The sequence below is a fragment of the Saccostrea echinata genome, unplaced genomic scaffold, assembly GCF_033153115.1.
Source record: "Saccostrea echinata isolate AGI-Se365-2 ecotype Australia unplaced genomic scaffold, CSIRO_AGI_Sech_v1 ptg000056l, whole genome shotgun sequence".
Classification (NCBI taxonomy): domain Eukaryota; kingdom Metazoa; phylum Mollusca; class Bivalvia; order Ostreida; family Ostreidae; genus Saccostrea; species Saccostrea echinata.
In genome coordinates this window covers 18792666-18814001 of record NW_026889805.1, presented here as the reverse complement: position 1 = coordinate 18814001, position 21336 = coordinate 18792666, and the positions used below count along the sequence as shown (strand labels likewise).

At 33.8% G+C, this 21336-nt stretch overlaps 1 protein-coding gene across 1 annotated transcript in view; it reads right to left on the bottom strand.

The window, feature by feature from the left end:
• LOC133173817 (chromosome-associated kinesin KIF4-like) overlaps positions 1 to 21336 on the bottom strand; it is a 29283-nt gene that overhangs the window by 7926 nt on the left and 21 nt on the right. Inside the window, exons 2-16 of the mRNA XM_061308865.1 lie at positions 20772 to 21025; positions 18974 to 19167; positions 18552 to 18641; positions 16973 to 17139; positions 16551 to 16765; positions 15875 to 16050; positions 15397 to 15449; positions 14711 to 14786; positions 11554 to 11690; positions 11197 to 11305; positions 4933 to 4974; positions 2200 to 2388; positions 1607 to 1710; positions 815 to 959; positions 2 to 196 (exon numbers count right to left, since the gene is read on the bottom strand). Coding sequence (XP_061164849.1) covers positions 2 to 196; positions 815 to 959; positions 1607 to 1710; positions 2200 to 2388; positions 4933 to 4974; positions 11197 to 11305; positions 11554 to 11690; positions 14711 to 14786; positions 15397 to 15449; positions 15875 to 16050; positions 16551 to 16765; positions 16973 to 17139; positions 18552 to 18641; positions 18974 to 19167; positions 20772 to 21003 — 2124 coding nt within the window. The 5' untranslated portion in view covers positions 21004 to 21025. The remainder of the gene's footprint in view (position 1; positions 197 to 814; positions 960 to 1606; positions 1711 to 2199; positions 2389 to 4932; positions 4975 to 11196; positions 11306 to 11553; positions 11691 to 14710; positions 14787 to 15396; positions 15450 to 15874; positions 16051 to 16550; positions 16766 to 16972; positions 17140 to 18551; positions 18642 to 18973; positions 19168 to 20771; positions 21026 to 21336) is intronic.

The window sequence follows — 21336 nt, the reverse complement described above, 5'->3', positions numbered from 1 at the left end:
CCTCTTCACTTTTACGTTTCAGCACAGACTGTTGCCGTTCATTTTGACGCTGCAGCTTAGCAATCTCAAACTGTCTCTTCCTGTCTTTCTGCATCAGCTGAGCTACCTCCTTGTCTTTCTGTTGCTTAAACTTTCTAAAGTCATCAGATTCTTCCTTCATCCTCTTCATCAACTGCACCCGCTGATGTTTTAACCCCTGTCAAGAAAGGAAAGATTCCTAATTAATCATGAATAACGTCAGCTACTCTTAGATCTCAGCAATGAATTTTATAATTTTTATGAAATATTTTCACAATTTTATGAAATATATTTAAGCAAAGAGTCCTTTCTTTAGATATAGCCTTTCAAAGGTAGTTTTTTCTTGAATATTGCCAATTTCAGGTGTATTTTAATAACACCTGTGAAGAACATCTTATAAGTACATACATTTTTCCACATGGGATTAATGTACGCTATGTAGGCAGTCACAAATTTTCTGCTGAAATTTGTCACATCCTACTTAAAGTGGATTTAAGACAAATAATGGAAATCCAAGAAATCTACATAATTTCCTGACCACTGATTAAACAAAATTGTAGAATTATAACCCCCTGGAAAAATGCATGTTTACAGTACATTAAAAATGAAGTACATATAACCTATCTTCTTTTAAGGATTACCTTTACCTGAATTTCACCTCAAATTCTTCATCCATTTACATGTATCTCTCTGATCTCAGTCTAAGTATTTTTCTCAGATGTAAGACTACTTTGTCTGGTTTTTAAAACAATTTCTTCTTAAATCTTGATAACACTTCTACCAGTCTAGTATTTACCTGTATTTCACCCTGGAGATTGGAGACACTTTTGTCTCTCTGGTCTTTCATTTTTAACATTTTTTCCTGTTCTGTCATCTTTTTCCGTAGTTGAGAAATTTGCTGTTCCAATTCTTTTAGACGTAATCTCCTCTGCTCAGCAATTCTGACGACGTTCAAAGCAATAATTTATTTTTCTTAATTTGACAAATTGCAGCCTTTTTTTCCAAGAGCATTATTTATGATAAAACACAATTTCCTTTCCACTTAATGTGTTACATATAAAATAATAATATACAATCTTAGCCCCTCTCTTTAAACTGCATTGTCCAGGGGAGGGGCATGATTTGGACAAATCGGATATAAGATTCTTGCATAATACAAATGATAATTAAAAAAAATGGAACCCCATTTTCCTTGAGATTTTTCAAAGCTCTATTCCCAATATATTTTATGTAAACTTTGACCCCTTTCTTTCTTTCTGCTCTTGGACCATGATTAAAATAATCTTGCATCTTTTTTAATGAAACTTCAACTTAAGTTCTGTCATTTCTGGCTCAGTGGTTCTTGAGAGTAGGAATTAAGAAGACCCCAACTAATGCTCATGTTCTTAAATTTCTCCCTTTGGAAAGGGGGCATTTCCCTTACTTTGAAGAAATTGAATCCTCACATTTAAAGATGCTATGTGTCTGGTTGGTAAAAAGTCTGTTTGAAAATTACCCATTAATTATGATGAAGAAACCCAAAATTTGAAAGTTCCGATATCAAATGCCTGAATTCCGAGCATGTTTATATTTTATAATATTAATGTACCTGTTTGCATTTGCATTACTCTTAGCATCATCTAGAGCCTGTTGCATTTCTTCTTTTTGTTTTTGTGCTAAAGACAGTTGATGCTCCAGCTCTTTCATCTGGGACTGAAAAATAAATTATCACTCAGTTTTTTCAAAGTATGGTGATATTGTTATCCAGAGTAAATTTATCAAACATGTCAATATACAAATATATGGATTAAGGCAGGCTTATTTTTATGTGACTTGTACATTGTAAATGTTTTGTAAAGGAACTAATATCTATATAAAGAAATATCTTTTTTTAAAAAAAAAAATCTGTGCAAAATTGTTTTTGTGTTAATCACCAAGTTAACATTTAACACTTTATTCTCCCTCCCCCAGCTTTTCGAGACATAGTATCAATTGATTATCATCTGAAAACAATGTAACCCTTTATTTAAACAGATGTGTTTATCAAACCTACAGTACATTTACATACATGTATACATGATCTCATTTGTTTTTTTGTTTTTTTTGCATTAACTTTTACAAGACTTGGTACTGATATACATGTATTCTACACTACATATATTTTATTAACTTTCTTGTGATAACACTAAATTCAAGTCTCACTTCATGTTGTTCACGGATTGACTTCATCTGGTCATCATTTAACGTCATTTTTGTGGCCAGGGTTTCCTTTGTCTCCAATAATCTATTGAGCTCCTGAAGCTCCCTATTCATTTTCGCCTGGCGTAGAGTGAATTCTTTAGAGCGAGCTCGACTGTCTGGCGTTTCAGGAGGATTATCATTTTCATTTTCCTACAAAAAATATTCACTACTGAATTAAACTAGAAAACTGACCAGTTAGCAAGGGCCCTGCAGAGGGATAGAAATCTAAAGGTGAAGCTTAGATGAGAATTTGACTTATGTGAAAAATTTAAAAGGAAATTTAAAAATATATGAAGAATATGAGACAGCAACTGTATTCATAAAATTTGGACATATTTTCTAACAGACTGATGAGATTAGCCAACTTCCTTTGGAATTAATAATATTCTTCTACATGTATTTAATAAGGAAGTAAAAACATCATATATAATAATTCAATTAAATGTATATTCAAACCAGAATGAAGGATGCATTTCATAAAATGCCAGCCTCTGATGAATGCAAACATCACCCAGGATTGACCTTAACTTCAAAAAAGCATCACTTGCAAACAGAGTTGTTCATTAATCTTATTGTGACATATAAAGATAAGTATTCCCAGAGGATTAATTGTACTGCTGTCTCATCCTTTAATTCTAAGTTCACAACATCTTATTCTCAGTTTACAATAAGAACATATTCAGCAATGATAGAATGAGGCTATTATTACCATACCTATTATATTAATAGTTTCCTTGAATTTACACAAGGCAGCAACAAAAAACAAATATTTTTTTTACGCTACTTTTAAAAAAAAATTAATTCCCCATGAAAATTACATTTCAATAACATGTATTTTAACCATAATGAAGTATGGACATCATTAAAGCCCACCCTTCTGTGAATGCAAACATCATGCATCCATGACTGACATTATTTAACTCCAAAATACAGACTGAGGTGTTAATTAATCTTGATGTGACAGATAGAGATCAGGCTATGGATATTCTATAGCAGATGAGTTAATTAACCACAAGGGACTCATTACAGCTTTCATAGTTTACAAGAGGAACATTTTCAGAAGTTATCTCTCTTTGCCCATTCATTCTTACATAAAATTAGGAATCTACCCAACCACCCCTGCTCCAAACCAGATGATACACAGAATCAAAATTAATATCAAAATAAGTCTTACTGCCTATTCAACCAACATACCAAATTTGAACTTAATAGAACAACCATAAAGATTTTTCCTTAGTATTTCAATGTAAAACTTGGATTCCCTATTGTGGCCCCGCCCTACCCCCAGGGGTCAAGATTTGAATAGTTTAGAATTTACGCTGCCCCAGGATGCTTCTACAAAAGTCTTAGCTTTTCTGACCAAGTGGTTCTTGAGAAGAAGATTTTTTTCCTATATATTTCAATATAAACATTGGATTCCCTATTGTAGCTGCGCCCTGCCCCCAGGGGTCATGATTTTAACAATTTACAATCTACACTACCCAAAGATACTTGCGCATAAGTTTCAGCTTTTCTGGCCCAATGGTTCTTGAGAAGAAGATTTTTAAAGATTTTTTTCTATATATTTCAATGTAAAACTTGGATTCCCTATTGTGGCCCCTCCCTTCCCCCGGGGATCATGATTTTAACAATTTAGAATCTACAGTACCCCAGCATGCTTTCATAAGTTTCAGCTTTTCTGGCCAAGTGGTTCTTGAGAAAAAGATTTTTAAAGATTTTTTCTTAGTATTTCAATGTAAAACTTGGTTTTACTATTGTGGCCCCGCCCTTCCCCCGGGGGTCATGATTTTAACAATTTAGAATCTACACTACCCAAGGCTGCTTCCACATAAGTTTCAGCTTTTCTGGCAAAGTGGTTCTTGAGAAGATATCTATGTATTTCAATGTAAAACTTGGATTCCCTATTGTGGCCCAACCTATCCCCCAGGGGTTATGATTTTAACAATTTACAATCTACACTACCCCAGCATGCTTCCACATAAGTTTCAGCTTTTCTGGCCCAGTGGTTCTTGAGAAGAAGATTTTTAAAGATTTTTTCTATATATTTCAATGTAAAACTTGGATTCCCTATTGTGGCCCCGCCCTTCCCCCGGGGGTCATGATTTTAACAATTTAGAATCTACACTACCCCAGGATGCTTCCATGTAAGTTTCAGCTTTTCTGGCCCAGTGGTTCTTGAGAAGAAGATTTTTTAATGACACCACCCAATTTTTGTCTTTTCTTGATTATCTCCCCTTGTAAGGGGGTTTAACAATTTAAACTCCCCTTCACTCAAGGATGCTTTGTACCAAATTTGGTTAAAATTGGCTCAGTGGTTCTTGCGAAGAAGTTGAAAATGTGAAAAGTTTACAGACAGACGGATGGACAACAGGTGATCAGAAAAGCTCACCTGAGCTTTCAGCTCAGGTGAGCTAAACAGTTATTAGAAAAAAAAAACCCAAAAAATTTGCAGACGGAAGAATGACAGATGGACAGACAGACAGTGATTACTATAGGGCACCTGCAAATCCTTGTGGGGCCCTAATAATTTTTTACTTGTTCATCACTCAGTAAAATGCAATGACTTTTCATGCAGTTTTGAAGCTACAATGAGGCCTTAAAATCATCATTAATAAAATGTTTGAAAAAGTAAATGCAATATTTTTACATAAACATTCAACACAAATTAAATGTCTTTTAATAATGTACATATACCTCTTCCTCTTCTTCAACAATGGAAAGTGGACCCTCTTCTTGCTAAAATAAGAAAAACACAGTTAACAAAAACAGAAAAAATCCATATTTGGTTTAAAAAAAAAAACAAAAAAAAAGGAAAAATTCTGCCAAAAGAGTAGGAAATTTTTTAAAACTTTTTGTTGTTGTACATGTGCATGTGATAAAAGTTGTCAACAAATTGCAATATAAAACCAGAAATTTCTGAGAAATCCAGATGAAGTTCATGTCCGTACACAGATAAGTCATATTAATGAATCATTAATGAATCATTTGATTTTGTGCTATGTCTTGCATTGAATTAGCTTTGTAATTTTGGTGAGTGTTTCAACCTGTTTGGCCATATAAGTCTGTTGGTAAATCTAAAAGTGAAACAGGAGACATGTCTTCCAGTTCAGATTTTCATCCCCCCCCCCATGAATAACTAGTCTCCCTTGGAATTTAATTAAACAAGACATGTTTTAGAAACATATATTTGTATGTTTCTACATGTGGCAAAATTAAATAGGAGCAACTTTAATTTGGAATTGCTGTAATGATAGTGAAGAAAATGGGTTATCCTCAAAGGGCCTCATCAGGATTCTGGAAAGGGAAGTGCTTGTGAGGGTCTGGGAGGGACAACTTTCCTATGAGCCAGATTATTTTTATACATGGGTACCATTTCTGTTGGTTCTTCTACATTCTTGGTCATTTTTTTTCTCACATATTGAACAAACAAAATCTAGCTGCATTACTTTAAACTGATGAAAAATGAATTTATTTTGTTTCTAAAATATCGTTTTCTTAATTAAAAGGGGCATGATAACCCCCCTCCCACCCCTCCCCCATTATGATGGCCTTGCTTCAAGTCACAGTCAAACATAAAAACATAATAGAAAGTTTGATCTATCTCAGATCTGATATCATCTTGACCAAATAAAGTGCACTGCAACAGCACATGATACACCCATCAAATATTGTTTAATTATCATAAACAGATTAGAGTACCGGTACAAGGAAGAAAATCATGTCAATCTTGGTACAAACATTTCGATGATTTTCCATCCTAATGTTTGAAAGTGCCTTTCCTATTGTGTAGTAATTAATTAAAACAAATAATACATCATATATTTCTCAACTGGTTGTGTTAGAATTTTACATATGCCCATCTGCAGTTTTGTTCATTGTATACTTTATGAATAAGGCGATTTTTTTTTTAATTGGATTATGGATTTTTTATATTAACAAGAGGCCCAAGGGGCTTAACGGTCACCTGAGTATAATACAACAATTAAGAAGTTAAATACACTGATAGATGAAGCATTGTTGCCCTAAAGCAAGAGAAGTAGGAAGATCAGGATCAACAAAATAATTAGTCTAGTATTCAGTATCAACTCATAAATTAAGTTCTAATCTGTCCCCCACTTAACACTATCACCATGCAGACTATTAACAAACTATTAGTGCTTCTGTACTATTTTTAAACTCATATTAAGACCTCTAGTATTGACCTCTCTTATGGTCTTTGAAGAACTTTTAATAAGATAAGTTATTTTTGTCTCATTTTTATTTATCTATTACTTACAGGTCTACCTGATTAATAAAACTAAGAAAGTACTTTTTTAATTATACGATAAACATTCTTGCATAATTATCTTATTCTATTAACCTTTCAAATACGTTATTTACAGTGATTAATTATCAAAGATGAATGGAAAAGGGGAATAACTTCTCTCAGTAGAATACAAATTAATAGAGCCCTGCCCAGGACCAGAATGCTTAGACAAATGGTCCAGATGTTTAAAAATCTGGTAGAAATTACTCATATCATTTAAACTTTTACTCAGTTTGCTTCCGATATGCCCAGAAGCAGAGAAGAATTTCACAGGTACAATGCATTTTCACTACAGATTCAACAAAGCCTTACCCTAACACCAGAACCCAAGACCAAGGGTCAAGAAATTTACAAATTTGGAAGAGTTACCCTCATCATCATAACTATGGACTTCAAAGAATTAACACTTTTCCACTATATTATCAAAAGCCCCCCCCCCCCCCCTCGTTATGCCAGAACCCCTGACCCTAGGACCACAAGATTTAAAAATTCTGTATGAAGCTCCCATTTCCATCATAGCTAAGCAATTTATTTATCAGCTCAACACTAAGGAGCAGACAGGATTAATTAATGATTAATTAATAGAATTAATGCTTTTTCACTATATAATCAATAGAGCCCCCCCCCCCTCCTCAAGAACCCCAAAAACTGAGGCCATATATTTAAAAATTTTGGAAGAGGCATCCTTGTCTATCATAATCATGCACTTAGTTTGTTTAAATAATCTCCAGTAGCAGAGAAGAAGATTTTCAAAGAATCAATGCATTTTCACTATATAATCTATAGAGCCCCGCCCTAACACCAGAACCCCTGACCCTGGGGCCATGAAATTCATAATTTTTGAAAGGTCATACTTATGCATCATAACCATGCACTTAGTTTGTTTAAATAATACCCAGGAGCAGAGAAGAAGATTTTCAAAGAATTAAAGCATTTTCACTATATAATCAATAGAGCCCCACCCTAACACCAGAACCCCTGACCCAGGGGCCATGGCTTTCACAATTCTGGAAGAGGCCCACCTCCTCATCATAACTATGTACTTAGTTTATCACCTTAATGCCCAGGAGCAGAGAAGATTTTCAAAGAATTAATGCATTTTCACTATATAATCAATAGAGCCCCGTCCTAACACCAGAACCCCTGACCCTGGGGCCATGAATTTCACAATTTTGGAAAAGGCACTCTTGCTCATCATAACTATGTACTTAGTTCCTTTATTTAATACCCAGGAGCAGAGAAGAAGATTTTCAAGGAAATAATGCACTTTCACTATATGATCTATATAGCCCCACCCTGGGGCCACAACTCCTGACCCTGGGGCCATGAATTTCACAATTTTGGTAGAGGGCTCAATGCTTATTACAATGATGCCAACAGTTTGACTGCTTGATGTCCAGGAGTAAAGAAGAAGATTTTTAAAGATTGCATTATTTTTGGTGGTTTTAGCCCCACCCCTCAGGCCCCGGGGGGCAGGGACCATGAAATTCAAAATTTTTGTTCCCCTTCACCCATAGATGCTATATGCCAAATTTGGTTGAGATTGGTTGAGCGGTTCTAGAGAAAAAGTTAAAAATGTTCAAAAGTTAACGCACGACGACGGATGAAAACAGATAGCAATAGGTCACCTGAGTGACTCAGGTGACCTAAAAATTAGGTCGGTAGGTCGAAATAAAATTAAAAAAAAAACTTTCTGACATACTTTTAAAATAATCAAAAATAAAATAAGCCAATTGTTTTGTTTGATTTTCATTTAGTATTCAATGTACATATGCTTAAATTGATTCACAAACCGCCGTTAGACAAACTTTCCTGCTCAGTCATCATGGCACGTGTGACAGTGAAGTCACTCTCTACCATCGGCTCATACATTCACTGTCTGAGAGAGAAACAAATGACAACTCTCCAAGGGAGATTGCAGTGAAGTGTGTATTGCAAACCCGATCAATTTTAAAACCGAAACTACAAAAGTTAAGGTATCTTTTCGTGAATGAAACCAATTTTTGGTGTTCTTATCGATATTTTTCACAGTTTGCAGTCATCTGAATTTTTTTCTTTTGTATATCTTTTAATTTATGTCCGTCAGTAAAAAAACAAGAGGCCCATGGGCCACATAGCTCACCTGAGCACATTGGCTTGAATTTTAAACTACCTGATGATGCTTCCATGTCAATATAACAAATGGCTTTGTCGTACTTGAGAAGATTTTAAAAAAAATTTCCCATATATTCCTTTGTAAAAATTTGATCCCCCATTGTGGCTCCTCCCTACCCCCGGGGATCATGGTTTGAACAAACTTGAATCTACACTACCTGAGGATGCTTCCATATAAATATGACTCATCATGGCTTTGCTGTTCTTGAGAAGAAGATTTTTAAAGATTTTTCCTATATATTTCTATGTAAAACTTTGATCCTCCATTGTGGCCCCGCCCTACCCCCGGGGGTCATGGTTTGAACAAACTTGAATCTGCACTACCTGAGGATGCTTCCATATAAATATGACTCATCAGGGCTTTGCTGTTCTTGAGAAGAAGATTTTTAAAGATTTTTCCTATATATTTCTATGTAAAACTTTGATCCTCCATTGTGGCCCCGCCCTACCCCCGGGGGTCATGGTTTGAACAAACTTGAATCTACACTACCTGAGGATGCTTCCATATAAGTATGACTCATCAGGGCTTTGCTGTTCTTGAGAAGAAGATTTTTAAAGATTTTTCCTATATATTTCTATGTAAAACTTTGATCCTCCATTGTGGCCCCGCCCTACCCCCGGGGGTCATGGTTTGAACAAATTTGAATCTGCACTACCTGAGGATGCTTCCATATAAATATGACTCATCATGGCTTTGCTGTTCTTGAGAAGAAGATTTTTAAAGATTTTTCCTATATATTTCTATGTAAAACTTTGATCCTCCATTGTGGCCCCGCCCTACCCCTGGGGGTCATGGTTTGAACAAACTTATATCTACACTACTTGAGGATGCTTCCATATAAATATGACTCATCATGGCTTTGCTGTTCTTGAGAAGAAGATTTTTAAAGATTTTTCCTATATATTTCTATGTAAAACTTTGATCCTCCATTGTGGCCCCGCCCTACCCCCCGGGCTCATGATTTGAACAAACTTGAATCTACACTACCTAAGGATGCTTCCACATGAGTTTCATCTTTCCTGGCCCTATGGTTCTTGAGAAGAAGATTTTTAAATGATGCCATTATTTTTTCACTAATTCCTAATTATCTCCCCTTGGAAGAGGGCATGGCCCTTCATTTGAACAAACTTGAATCCCCTTTACCCAAGGATACTTTGTGGCAAGTTTGGTTGATATTGGCCCAGTGGTTCTTGAGAAGAAGTCGAAAATGTGAAAAGTTTACAGACAGACGGACAGACAGACGGACAGACAGACGGACAGACAGACGGACGCCGGACAAAATGTGATCAGAAAAGCTCACTTGAGCTTTCAGCTCAGGTGAGCTAAAAATTTGGAAAAGTGCATTTTATTTTTTTTCTACAAGTCAAAAAAATTCAGTCGGCGGATCCGTAATCCAACTAATAAAAAAACCTTTGCCTAATGAACAATGCTAGAGCCTTATAAAACATCAAAACACATACATGTATATCATTATTTTTATTCTTTGACTGTAAGACTGTCATCTTAGTGAGACATGACACTCTGCAATTTGTTGTTGGGATACAAAAATTAAAATATTATATTATACAATATCAAATTCATGTCAATATCTTTTTGCTAATAAAATTAATTTTGAAATTTTATCATGTTTATATGGCTAGCTGATTTTGAATAAGAACTACATGTATTTTAATTTGACAGATACCAACCATTGCAATTATGAGACCAGAATCCTTACCATGAATATTCTTAAAATTCAATGACAACAACATTCTTCATAACATCATGTCAAACATCTGTGTTTGTAAGCTGGGTGCTAGCTTGGATATTGTTATTAATGTTTACATTTTACCATGTGTGTTCAATCTGTTTACTCTGCACATCACTGAGCATGGACTGACAATACTGATGCGTTTGTTTTGCTTTCTTACGTTTTTATTCTGAATTTTTGGATTATAGTTTTAATATTTTTCATTAATACACCAAAAAACTTCTACTCATCTCAAGTATTAAAGATAAAATTTACTTCGAGAAAGTGAAAGGATATGTGTCACTTAAGAATTTCCAGATAAAAAAAGTTTCTATTAAACCAATTTTTTTATTATGTTTTCGTGTGAAATGCTCTAGCAAAATATAAGTTGTGATATTGTATGAAAATTTTAGATAATATTAACTTCAAATCTGTGTCCAAACCCCTTTACTTTATCTATTGAACAGTTCTTTGAAACTGAGCTAAGTGCAAAGTATGACAGACAAATGGAAGGACAGGACAGAAGAGGAACATGACAAACACTAAAAGCTTTGGTTAATATTATTCATGGCAGGGCACAGAAATATCAAATATGAAAATATTAAATAGTTTCAGATCTAACATGTCTAAACTCCAGAAAAATATGTCTACAGACAAATGGACATGGTGATTCCAATTATATTAACTTCAAATCCCCACTAAACTTTGTTTGTGGGGGTATAAAGTAAAATTCTTTTAAAATAAAAATGCAGTGTGTAAATGATATACCTCCTCTTGATGTATGCTGACTGTCAATGTTCGTATTCTCTCTATCTGTTCTTTTGCCTCTGGGTTTTGCTCTGCATTGATACTGGTACCAAGAACTTCAAGATCTATCCTGTAAAGTAACAGCTTTACATGTCAAAGAATTACTGTTGTCCAAATAAAGTCAAAAGGCTAAACTGAAGTCACATAAAAATACAAACATTTAAATAATCATTTCTTTCCTTCGACCTTGGATAAAGTGACCTCAAAATCTGTTGGTGTCTTCCTCTGCCCAACCAGTACAGTTAAAAATAATGAACACTTGCTGGTAAAATTTACTACAAAATTAGGACTTAAGAGAAAGAAGAGAGTTTGGCTTACTTTGTGTCTGACTTGAGCTTGTCTAGCTTGGTCTTTAGTTTCTCACACTTCAGCTCCAGCCTGATAGCCTTCTCACACATGTTGGTGCTTTGATCCACAGCTCTCTGCAGCTCACGAGAAAGCTTGTTGTTCTCTTCCTGGATGGAAAGGTATATACCGGTACACGTACAATATGGATGACAATAAATATTTGAATATTCGTTTGAAGATGATATTCAAACATGAATTAAAAGATTTGAATATTGATTTTTTTTTTTTTTTTTTTAGATTTTATCAAAAAGAGATAGCTATGATTAATTTCAATTCAAACAGTGCTGGAATGATTCCTATTTTATGTTACACCAATTAATTTCAATCATCTGATTTCTTACACTTCTTTCTGATCTTATAGATCTAGAAAATTTTGTTTCAAGTTGGTGTTGCAGAAGAAAAATGTTATCCCCTTGCAATCAAATCTTTGGTGATGTATTTAGAGGGTTAGTACCAGATAACTGGATACTTAGTGACGTGTACTCAGTGTTTTACAGTGTTATATCTAAGAGAGGGGTTTTCTGAGATTTTGAAGTAGGTGGTACCTGGGTAGAAGTTCCCCATCTTTAAATACAATCAGATCTAAAATCAATGACAACAAAATGAAACCCTACTTAGGCTGTCTAAAAGATGTAAAGAATGTATCTATCAAAATAAATTTCATTGATCCATAAATTACATGTATAATCGGATCAGTCTGTAATGTTGTAAGGACTCTATTTCAGAATGTGTGAATAAATTGATTATCTCAGGTCACACATGTTCCCAAGTTTGAAAATCATTGGGAAATTACTGAGTAGTTTTAACATTACTGTATGCAGGGAAATTTTCGTCCCTGCTTTATTTTCGCTCCTTTCACCCTTGTCACAAGTGGGAGAATTTAAAACGGGTCAAATTCAAGGTAATCAGCATATATTTTCTAACAAATACTGTGCCTGGGCAAATTTAAAACAGTGAAATTGTTTGAAAGTGTAAAAGGGTGAAAATAACCCTGTATACAGTAATTATAATCTTTGATACATTGTTTTGAAAATATAAACAAACTCTTCCATAGACAATTTTCTTAATTACTTAAAATTTATAATATGTTGACGGTGCGACCGTTAGGGCAAGCGCAGATACCTTTCAGTTTTAATTTAGATCGGACTCGTCAAACCGCACGTGACATTTGCTACGTCTAGACTCTGACGTCATAGACGTCGTATGTATGTTGCATTACCAAAACGAAGTCTGAACAGTGCTATTTTTAATCAAAAACTTTTAATCTACTATCTGTCTGCTATATATCCATTAAATCAAGGTGATTTTATATTTTGTTGAATTTTTGTTGCTACCGCGAGAACGTGGTTTGCGGCGAGATGCAATTCGCTAAGCATTATGGGACCACTGGTAACTGCGGAAAAAAATTCACTTGGATCAATGTGCAAAGTCCGAATTTTCTCTTCGCCCAGGCGTTGCTTTAAGAGCTCGCAGTGACGAGCGGCGCTTTGCGCCGCTCGCTGTGCTCACTATTAGGTAACTACAGTATTTATCAGTTCATTTTGGGCTAATTTTAAAATGACATTGACTAAAAATCATTACCAAAAATTCAGGTACTGTAAACGTGGTTATTTTGACGAGTTCAAAAATTGACGATTTTTTGTTTACGAAAATTGACGAGTGTTAATTTTGACGAAATATTGAATCAAGAGTTATGTGTCTTTGATTTCACAAGATTAAAACAAAAATGAATACAAAGAACTCCTAAAAAAAAAACTGGGACTCAGAGCAAGTTCGCCAGAAACTAGAGAACCAAAAACTTGATGGAAACATTGGCTTAGTTGACTTGAGAATGTCTACGATTGGGCTGCTCTATACGAAATTGGTCCTGAAAGTTCACGATGTTTTAAGCAAGGACCGCGACTTCTTTGGGAATTCATTTAAAAGCATTCTCATCAGTAGAATTTAATCTTGCTTGTAAAAACCATCTACAGTGTGTAAGATTTGATTGAGTTAATTGCTCTTTTTGTTTTCATTATACGAGACCGATTGCCTGAGGTGACAAAGTAGGTCAAACACAGCGTGATAATTACGCAGTTAGAATGTTGTGACCGTGGTTAATAATAGTATATGACATACTCAATGGTTTTTAAAACTGTGATTATATGTTTCCATAACTATTTACAAAAAAATAAACAGTAACTTTGATCTAGTTTTAATGGGGGAAGCCGAGGAAATTAAGGTCAAGATCTAGTAAATGACTATAGACCGTCTTTTCGGTGCTAGATCCATTATGACGTCATAATCAATTTAAACTTTCCTTTTCCCGTACTTCACAGCTCCAATAGAATTATGTAGAAAATAAAGTATTTTCATGGCATTCAATTTGAAATCCTGTGAAAAGTAATCCCGATACCTATATTCAATTTTACATTATTTTAAAGAAGAGGCTAAGAACATACAAATTACCGTTTTCTGAGAGACTGTAGGCAATCTGAATACATTTCCTTCGTCTGATATGGAAAAAACTCCCATATTCATGACTCGCTTTCTTAATTTTTCATTGAAAATGACTGTGTACAAGATGGTTTTTTGTCTTGTTTTCTTGCAAATTATGCCCCGATACACCTTATTTGACCGAGCTATAGTTATAAAGCATCATAAAAGGAATTTATTTCTCAAGTTTGAGAAATCTGTAGGCTCTTTTCATTTACTAGATCTTGACCTTAAGTGGTAAAGTTGTACATCGGTCAATGTCTGTTGTGACGCTATATATATTATGCGAGGTTTGACGAGTGGAAATTTTGAAGAGAAAAGAAAAATCGTCAATATAGTCAAAATTAGCACGTCAAAATTTCCACGTTTACAGTAATTGACAGTGCATTTTTTTTGTTTATTTACACTGTAAGTATTGAAAATCTTTGTTTTTTTTCATTTACTAGCAGAAAATAATATTTCTGATATATTTTTAGGTCAGCAAGTAGATTCTGTGGCAGCAATAAATTTGTGCTAGTAAATGCATTTCTCCACCGGCATTAACTTGTGTCCAAACAAGTTTCATCATAACACACACAAGTACTTAGCAAATGTTTACATAACTATCAGTCAAACTGATAATTTCTTTCAAATATTATAAAGCTTATAATACCTCCAACTGTTTGTTTTTCTCAACAATAGATTTGAGATCTTCAGATGAAGATGAGGAAGATGTTGTGTCAATACTCCTATAAAAATAAAAAAAACTCAATAAAACAACATTACAGTAAGCAATTCAAGCAAAAATGATTTAAGGCTACAGAAAGAATCACAGTTAATGTCTTTTCTTTTTTCTCTCTTTTCTTTGGGGGGGGGGGTTATTTTATGGGAATTGTTACTTCTTCTTTATTTGGAGGATGTGAATAGATGTTTTATTTATGTTTTATTCATATCACAAATAAATCAAATCTTTCCCACTTTAGTATTTAATAGAATTTATATGTAGCTCAAAACTGTCTTGGTAATGAGTAAAATCATCTGTCCTTACCATCTAGATGAGGAGAAACCCAACTATCTCCCCTTAATTAACATGATTAACCCCCATCCCAACACAAATAATTTTTAACTGGAATGGCTATATCTGTAAAAACACAAAATATTTTTTCGATTACATGTATATTTTTCATGTGAATTTAATAATTCACTGTCACTTTAAAATACATTAAGTCATTTTGGGGCAAATAATGAATTGATTTCCTTTCCTACCTCCCAGAAAACCAAAATGGTGAGTTGCCAAAAGGAAATATTTTCATTTTTTTTTAATTCAGAGCATATAATGTGAGGTTTTAAAACACTTACATTAATGATACTCCTCCACCAGTATTGACTAGTTGTACTTGGAGCTGTTGCACCTGTGAAATAAAGAGGAGATACAATTCATTTATATTTACATACAATATTTAAACACATTCTAACAAATGTTGAAAGATCCCCCCACCCATTGAATTAGGACTATCAAAGTCATTAAGGAATATGTGCATTTGTTTCAAAAACTAATAGATGTTGTCTTTCTACCAAAGATCATTTTCCAATTCCATCTACAGTTGAACTTTGGTATCTCGAACACTGATATATCAAATACCATGGATACGTTGAAGTGATTTGGAGGTCCCAACTACTTATTCTTTTAAGTTCTTTTTACCCTTGATATCTTGAATCCTCTGCTATCTCGAAATTTTATCTCAGTCCCATCGAGTTTGAGATAGCGAGGTTTGACTGTATATCAGATATATTTTGCAAATTACCATATAACTACACATAAATCTAAGATACTCACCAGCTGTTTAAGGCGATAAATTTCAGCAGCCTGGGGGTCTCTGTTAATGACAGGTTTATTCTTGATTTTCCTTGCCCGGTCAGCATACCTTAATGTATTTAAGGTCTCCTCCATGTTAGAGTCAGCAGGGCTTACACAGGCAATCATTAGTGTATAACTATTTCCTCCCAAAGAGTCTAGCAAGACAGTTATATCATAATATTTCAGATTTAAAGATATACATGTATTTTATACAGATATACATGTACTTAATACACACATAGAGTAAGATGAAAAGTGATAAGGTACATGTATGTACATGTACATTAAAAATATTGAAAAATGTTTTTGAAAAATGAATCTCTATACATCTTTGAGTAAAAACAAAAAATGTTATATTTTCACTATATTTATCACAGAGCAATTTTCATAAAAAAAATTTAATAGCTTGTATAAAACAGAAGAATTATAGTTCTTTACGTTCATCATCTTTACATATGTACACTGATTAGAAATACTATGATGCTGATATATACTAGAGGTGGGACAATATACCGACTATGTTTATTAGAGTTTTAAGATTTATCATAATATTGAGATACATGTATTATATCATATGTATTGAGATACTTATCGTATCACAAGTCCTGTGTATTGTCCCACCCCTAATATATACTTTTAATACTAATATGTATACCTTGCAGTAACCTGGTCAGTTTGCTGTCTCGGTAAGGAATGTGATTTCTGGCCTGACTCTCCTCCCCGAGAGCACTGATTACATTTCCTAGTGACAGCAATCCTTTGTTAATGTTGACACCCTCCTTAAACCTCTCCCCTACTGCCTGTGTCCTCTTGGCTCTCTCTGATCCAGCCAGATCAACTAAGTGAAACTTACACTTACAAACATCATCCCTGTAAAACAATACAGTTTTTAAAATATCACCTTCAATGTATGCATGTAAATGCAAATTTTTCATTGAGTATAAATTATCTACAAATCTAATAACAATCTAATTTTACAAATTGTATTACATGTAATGTAAATAGTGTCATCATCAAATATAATACATAATTTTGCATTGCATAAAAGATATTCAAAACAATACCAATCTTACTTACATATCTTGCTTTTTCTTCTGCTCAATTTGAATTGTGAAAATTGCATGGGAACGACTAGAATGTGTGTTCATGGCTGTTGAACCTGTTGTTCGTCCACTTGAACCACTTTGTAGACAATTCATGGTTTCTTCAAAGCTTTCCACTACCACCTCAGACAAACCTGGTAACTACCAAATAAAAATTTATTTTTCATTACATTTTGACCATTGACAGAATAACTTAAAATCCCTAGGTGTCTTGCTCTAACCAGTGTTCGACAAATGTACATACAGTGTGGTCTCGTTATTACGATGTTCATTTTGTCGCGGGAAAATATCGTAATACCGAGGGCAACGTAAAAAAGGTTCCCAATAAAATCCATTAAAACATCGTTTTGAAAGCTTGTTATTTTTGTGGAAGGTGTATTTTTGCCCTTTTGTTCCCTTCTTCTGTTCCAATGCTCAAATAAAACGCTAACAAATATATAATTTATTAACTTATTTTGAATAGATATCTTCATGATGATATTTCTTCTATTTCCTTCATTTTAAAAGAAATATGCATATTTCTTATAAAAACTTCGGCGATCTTCATTTATCTACCGCCATTTCCTTTTACTTTTGTTTCTGACTCTCTAGATAATGCGTTTGTAAAAATTTCAATAAGCCGTCTTCGTATTCAGTTTATAGTTGTTACTACATTACAACAACAATTTTTAGTCAGCTTTTCGGTGTTCAATGAGCTTAGAGCAGAAGTGAACAACTGATGAAAGAGGGCAGTGTGACTGGCATATTTATGGACGGAATTTGACAACACACAAGCTATATGTCAAAATAAATCTGATTTTTTAAATTACTGAACAGAGTTCAATTAGCAGTTCAGCAATTATTGAATTTCTGCTGACACCTGTGAGGTAGTCTAAGCCACAATCCAAGCTGTTAAAACGTAAGTGAAGTTCAAATTTGGCCCAAATTATGTTTGATACCCAAGCTGTCCATTACCGCAGTTCAGTTGCAAACGAAATTACAATACGTGTTTAACATACATGCACAAGATTAAATGTAACCTTTCATTTAATAAATTTTATTTATTAACCAAAGTATAAAAAAGATAAAATAAACCTTACAGAGATAGATAAACTAGAGACTACATTTATAGATAAACAGTTTTATTGTTTAACAATGGCTTTGACACGATGTCTGCAGTTCTGCTGACCTCGCTAGAACAGTCAAGGTATGTGCAGTCAAGCGTCACTAATCACCTAACGGGTCTGTAGATTAACACTGTCAGAGCACAGGTGTTTCAATGTTTATTTAGTGTCTCCTTAAATGTCTACCATCTATCAGCACTGAATAAACACCCAGTGAAAATTTTTTGGACAGAATTTTAACATCGTAATACCAAGTCCCGGCATTTTAGGACATCGTAATAAACAGTCCTATTTTGTATAGATTTGTTAAGAAATGGTTTTGAATTTAAAACGTAATAAGCGTTCTATCTTATAAAACCATCCCCGTAATAACGAGACCGCACTGTACCGTAAAATCTTTTCCTAAATGAAAACTTTGTAAAGTCATTTTATGATTGAAATATAAAATACCTTTATCTGTCCATTCACATCCTCCCTTATGGCTAATGGTTCACGCTTAGCAGGTGGGCACAGTAGATCATTTATATCTTCATTATGGATCTGAAAATATAAATACCAATATAGTTCATGCAATATCAATCATGCTCTCTTGTTCACCAATTCTTCCATCCAGTTAATTTAATATTTTTTTAATTTCTTAAATACATATATAAACAATTTGCACTGAATATGTTAGAAATCATACATGGTATGTTGATGAAATCCACTGATTCAAATACATATATATATATATATATATATATATATATATATATATATATATATATATATATGACTTATCAATTCAAGATATCAACTCTTGGTAACTTCTGGTGTAAAGTGCACTTTTTTTGAAAAAGATAAAAAAAAAAAAAAAAAAAAAAAAAGCCCACCTCTAGGTACGAAACTTTCACTGTAAAGTCAGAATCTGATTTGTCTGTAATGCCATTAAACAGCTCTTTTATTACTCTGGGAATAATCCCCATTTCTACTTCATCTTCATTGAGTGATGCTTCATAACATCCTCCCATAGTAAATGTCTTACCACTTCCCGTCTGTCCATAAGCTAATACAGTAGCATTATATCCTGCAAGAACAAATTTAAAAAAATTATCAGATACACCATTATAAATTCAACTGATTTTGAAAAACCACAGAGTTGGACACAGAAAAACATGTCATTTCTCCCAAAAAATTAAGAAAATATAGTTGGATATAAATATAATAAATAAACTTTCTTTTCATATTCCTCTGTATTGCAAAAATAAAATTTAGTTGATAAATAAGACCAGAAACCCAATATATCATGATTTTAACTAGGGATGACAATTGAATACAGAATTGCTAATCAGTTAACTACAAGATGTTCTGACCGATTAACCGGTTAATTGTATCAAAAATAAACACATTTTCAACTAGCCCTATTCATATACAAAGACTTAAAAGAGGATGCTAAGAGTTAGATGAAAGAATCATTCTCTTTATCTTGACCAAAAAAAGACTAATATATATTGTTTTTAATTTCAATTGACAAGATTCTTATGATAAATCTGTATACCAAATTTCATTTCAGTATGTGCAACCTCTGTGAAGAAAATGAACAGAAACTGTTGGTGGACCAACAGACAGACCGACCGATGGACAGAAGCAAAGCAGGGGCAAACTGTAATTTACACTACCTCAGGATGCTTCCATACCAATATTACTAATCATAGCTTTGTTGTTCTTAAACAGAAGAATTTTAAAGATTTATTTTCCTATGTAAAATGTAAAACTTGATCTCTAATTGTGGCCCCATTCTACTCACCCTAAAGGATGACTGCACTTTAGGACATACAATTTAGGACATGCGAAAATTGCGACAAAATAAACTTTCAAAACAATCATTTTTCTTTTAATTGCAGGAATGGTCGACATCTATAAGTATGTATTTATGAAGTACGAAGCTGTTTTCAAAGGCAGGGGGTCATCACATTTCATAAATTTCTGTATGATAATGAGGACACCCACCTTTTTACCGACTTCATACATAGTCAGTGCACGTTTATCTTTTGTTCTCCTTTCAACAGTAGTTGTATATTTGCATTAATAATGTTATGTCTAAAGGAGATTAAAAGACAAACATGAGCTCATGGTTTAAAAGAGAAAAAACTACTTCTTCTTACATTCGCTCTCTCTGTTGTAACCGAGGGCTGTGACATGTTTAATATAATAATTCACCACATGATTTCTTTTATCATGTATTTTCATACATTATTATGCTTCAAATACTTCATACTATGGTTCATTTCTATAGGCATAGTAGAAAGAAGTATTTGAAAAAGACTATTGCTGGAACTCTTCAGCGTTGGAGGTTTGAATGAATATGTCAGTGCTATGGAAAAATCAGCAACTTGATTTTGGTTGGATTAAAACCTTTAAAATGTAAGAAACAAAAGTTTGATAGTGATAGGGAGTTAAAAGGATGTCCAAAGCAAAAAGTTGAAGTGGGCAGGGAATTCATTTCAGCCCCTATTGATTGAAACAAGTGGTCGAAGTCCGGGCAACATTTCCCTAGTCACTTTGTGTGGCACTGGTCTGAGATTCGTAAGAGACGTCTGTCCAAAATTTTTAGTCTCAAAGAATCTCGCTGAAATTATGGTAGAACTGCACAGCTAGATCAAGTGACTGCAGTGCTCCTTTTAAACATACCTTTAAATATATGTTTAATAAGTGGAAATACAGATTCCTGGTATACGTATGGTTGGCTGTGTGATGGGTTGAAAACATAATCGTATGTAAAGGCTTTGTCCTTTCCAAGGATAATCTGTGGCTCATCAGGAGTAAAACCGACACAAACTTGACATCCCTCATTTGTCTCTTTTTGGATCAGTGGACGGGCACGTACAGCGACCCTTACCGGGATAACTTTTCCCTCCGACATTGTAGAAACCGCTTACCTCATCCTATAAAATATATCCCCAATCACAGCAAAATCTAGGCCTACTGCAAAAATATCAACCTATATCGATACACAGGAGTTCGCAAACTTATCAATAAAGTCAATAGAAATCACTCGATTGACCAAGCCATCAGCAGCTGATCAGCTATGTTATGAACTCCTGTGACCAACATGAATAAGAACAGCTTTTTAAATTTAAAAAAGTACAGAATTGATATCAATTACCGTTTTTTTTCACCAGCTATCCGTAAAAACAGATATAATTATTCTAAAAACTTTAAAATATTTAAAAGTTTTTGTTTTAATTCTTCGAAC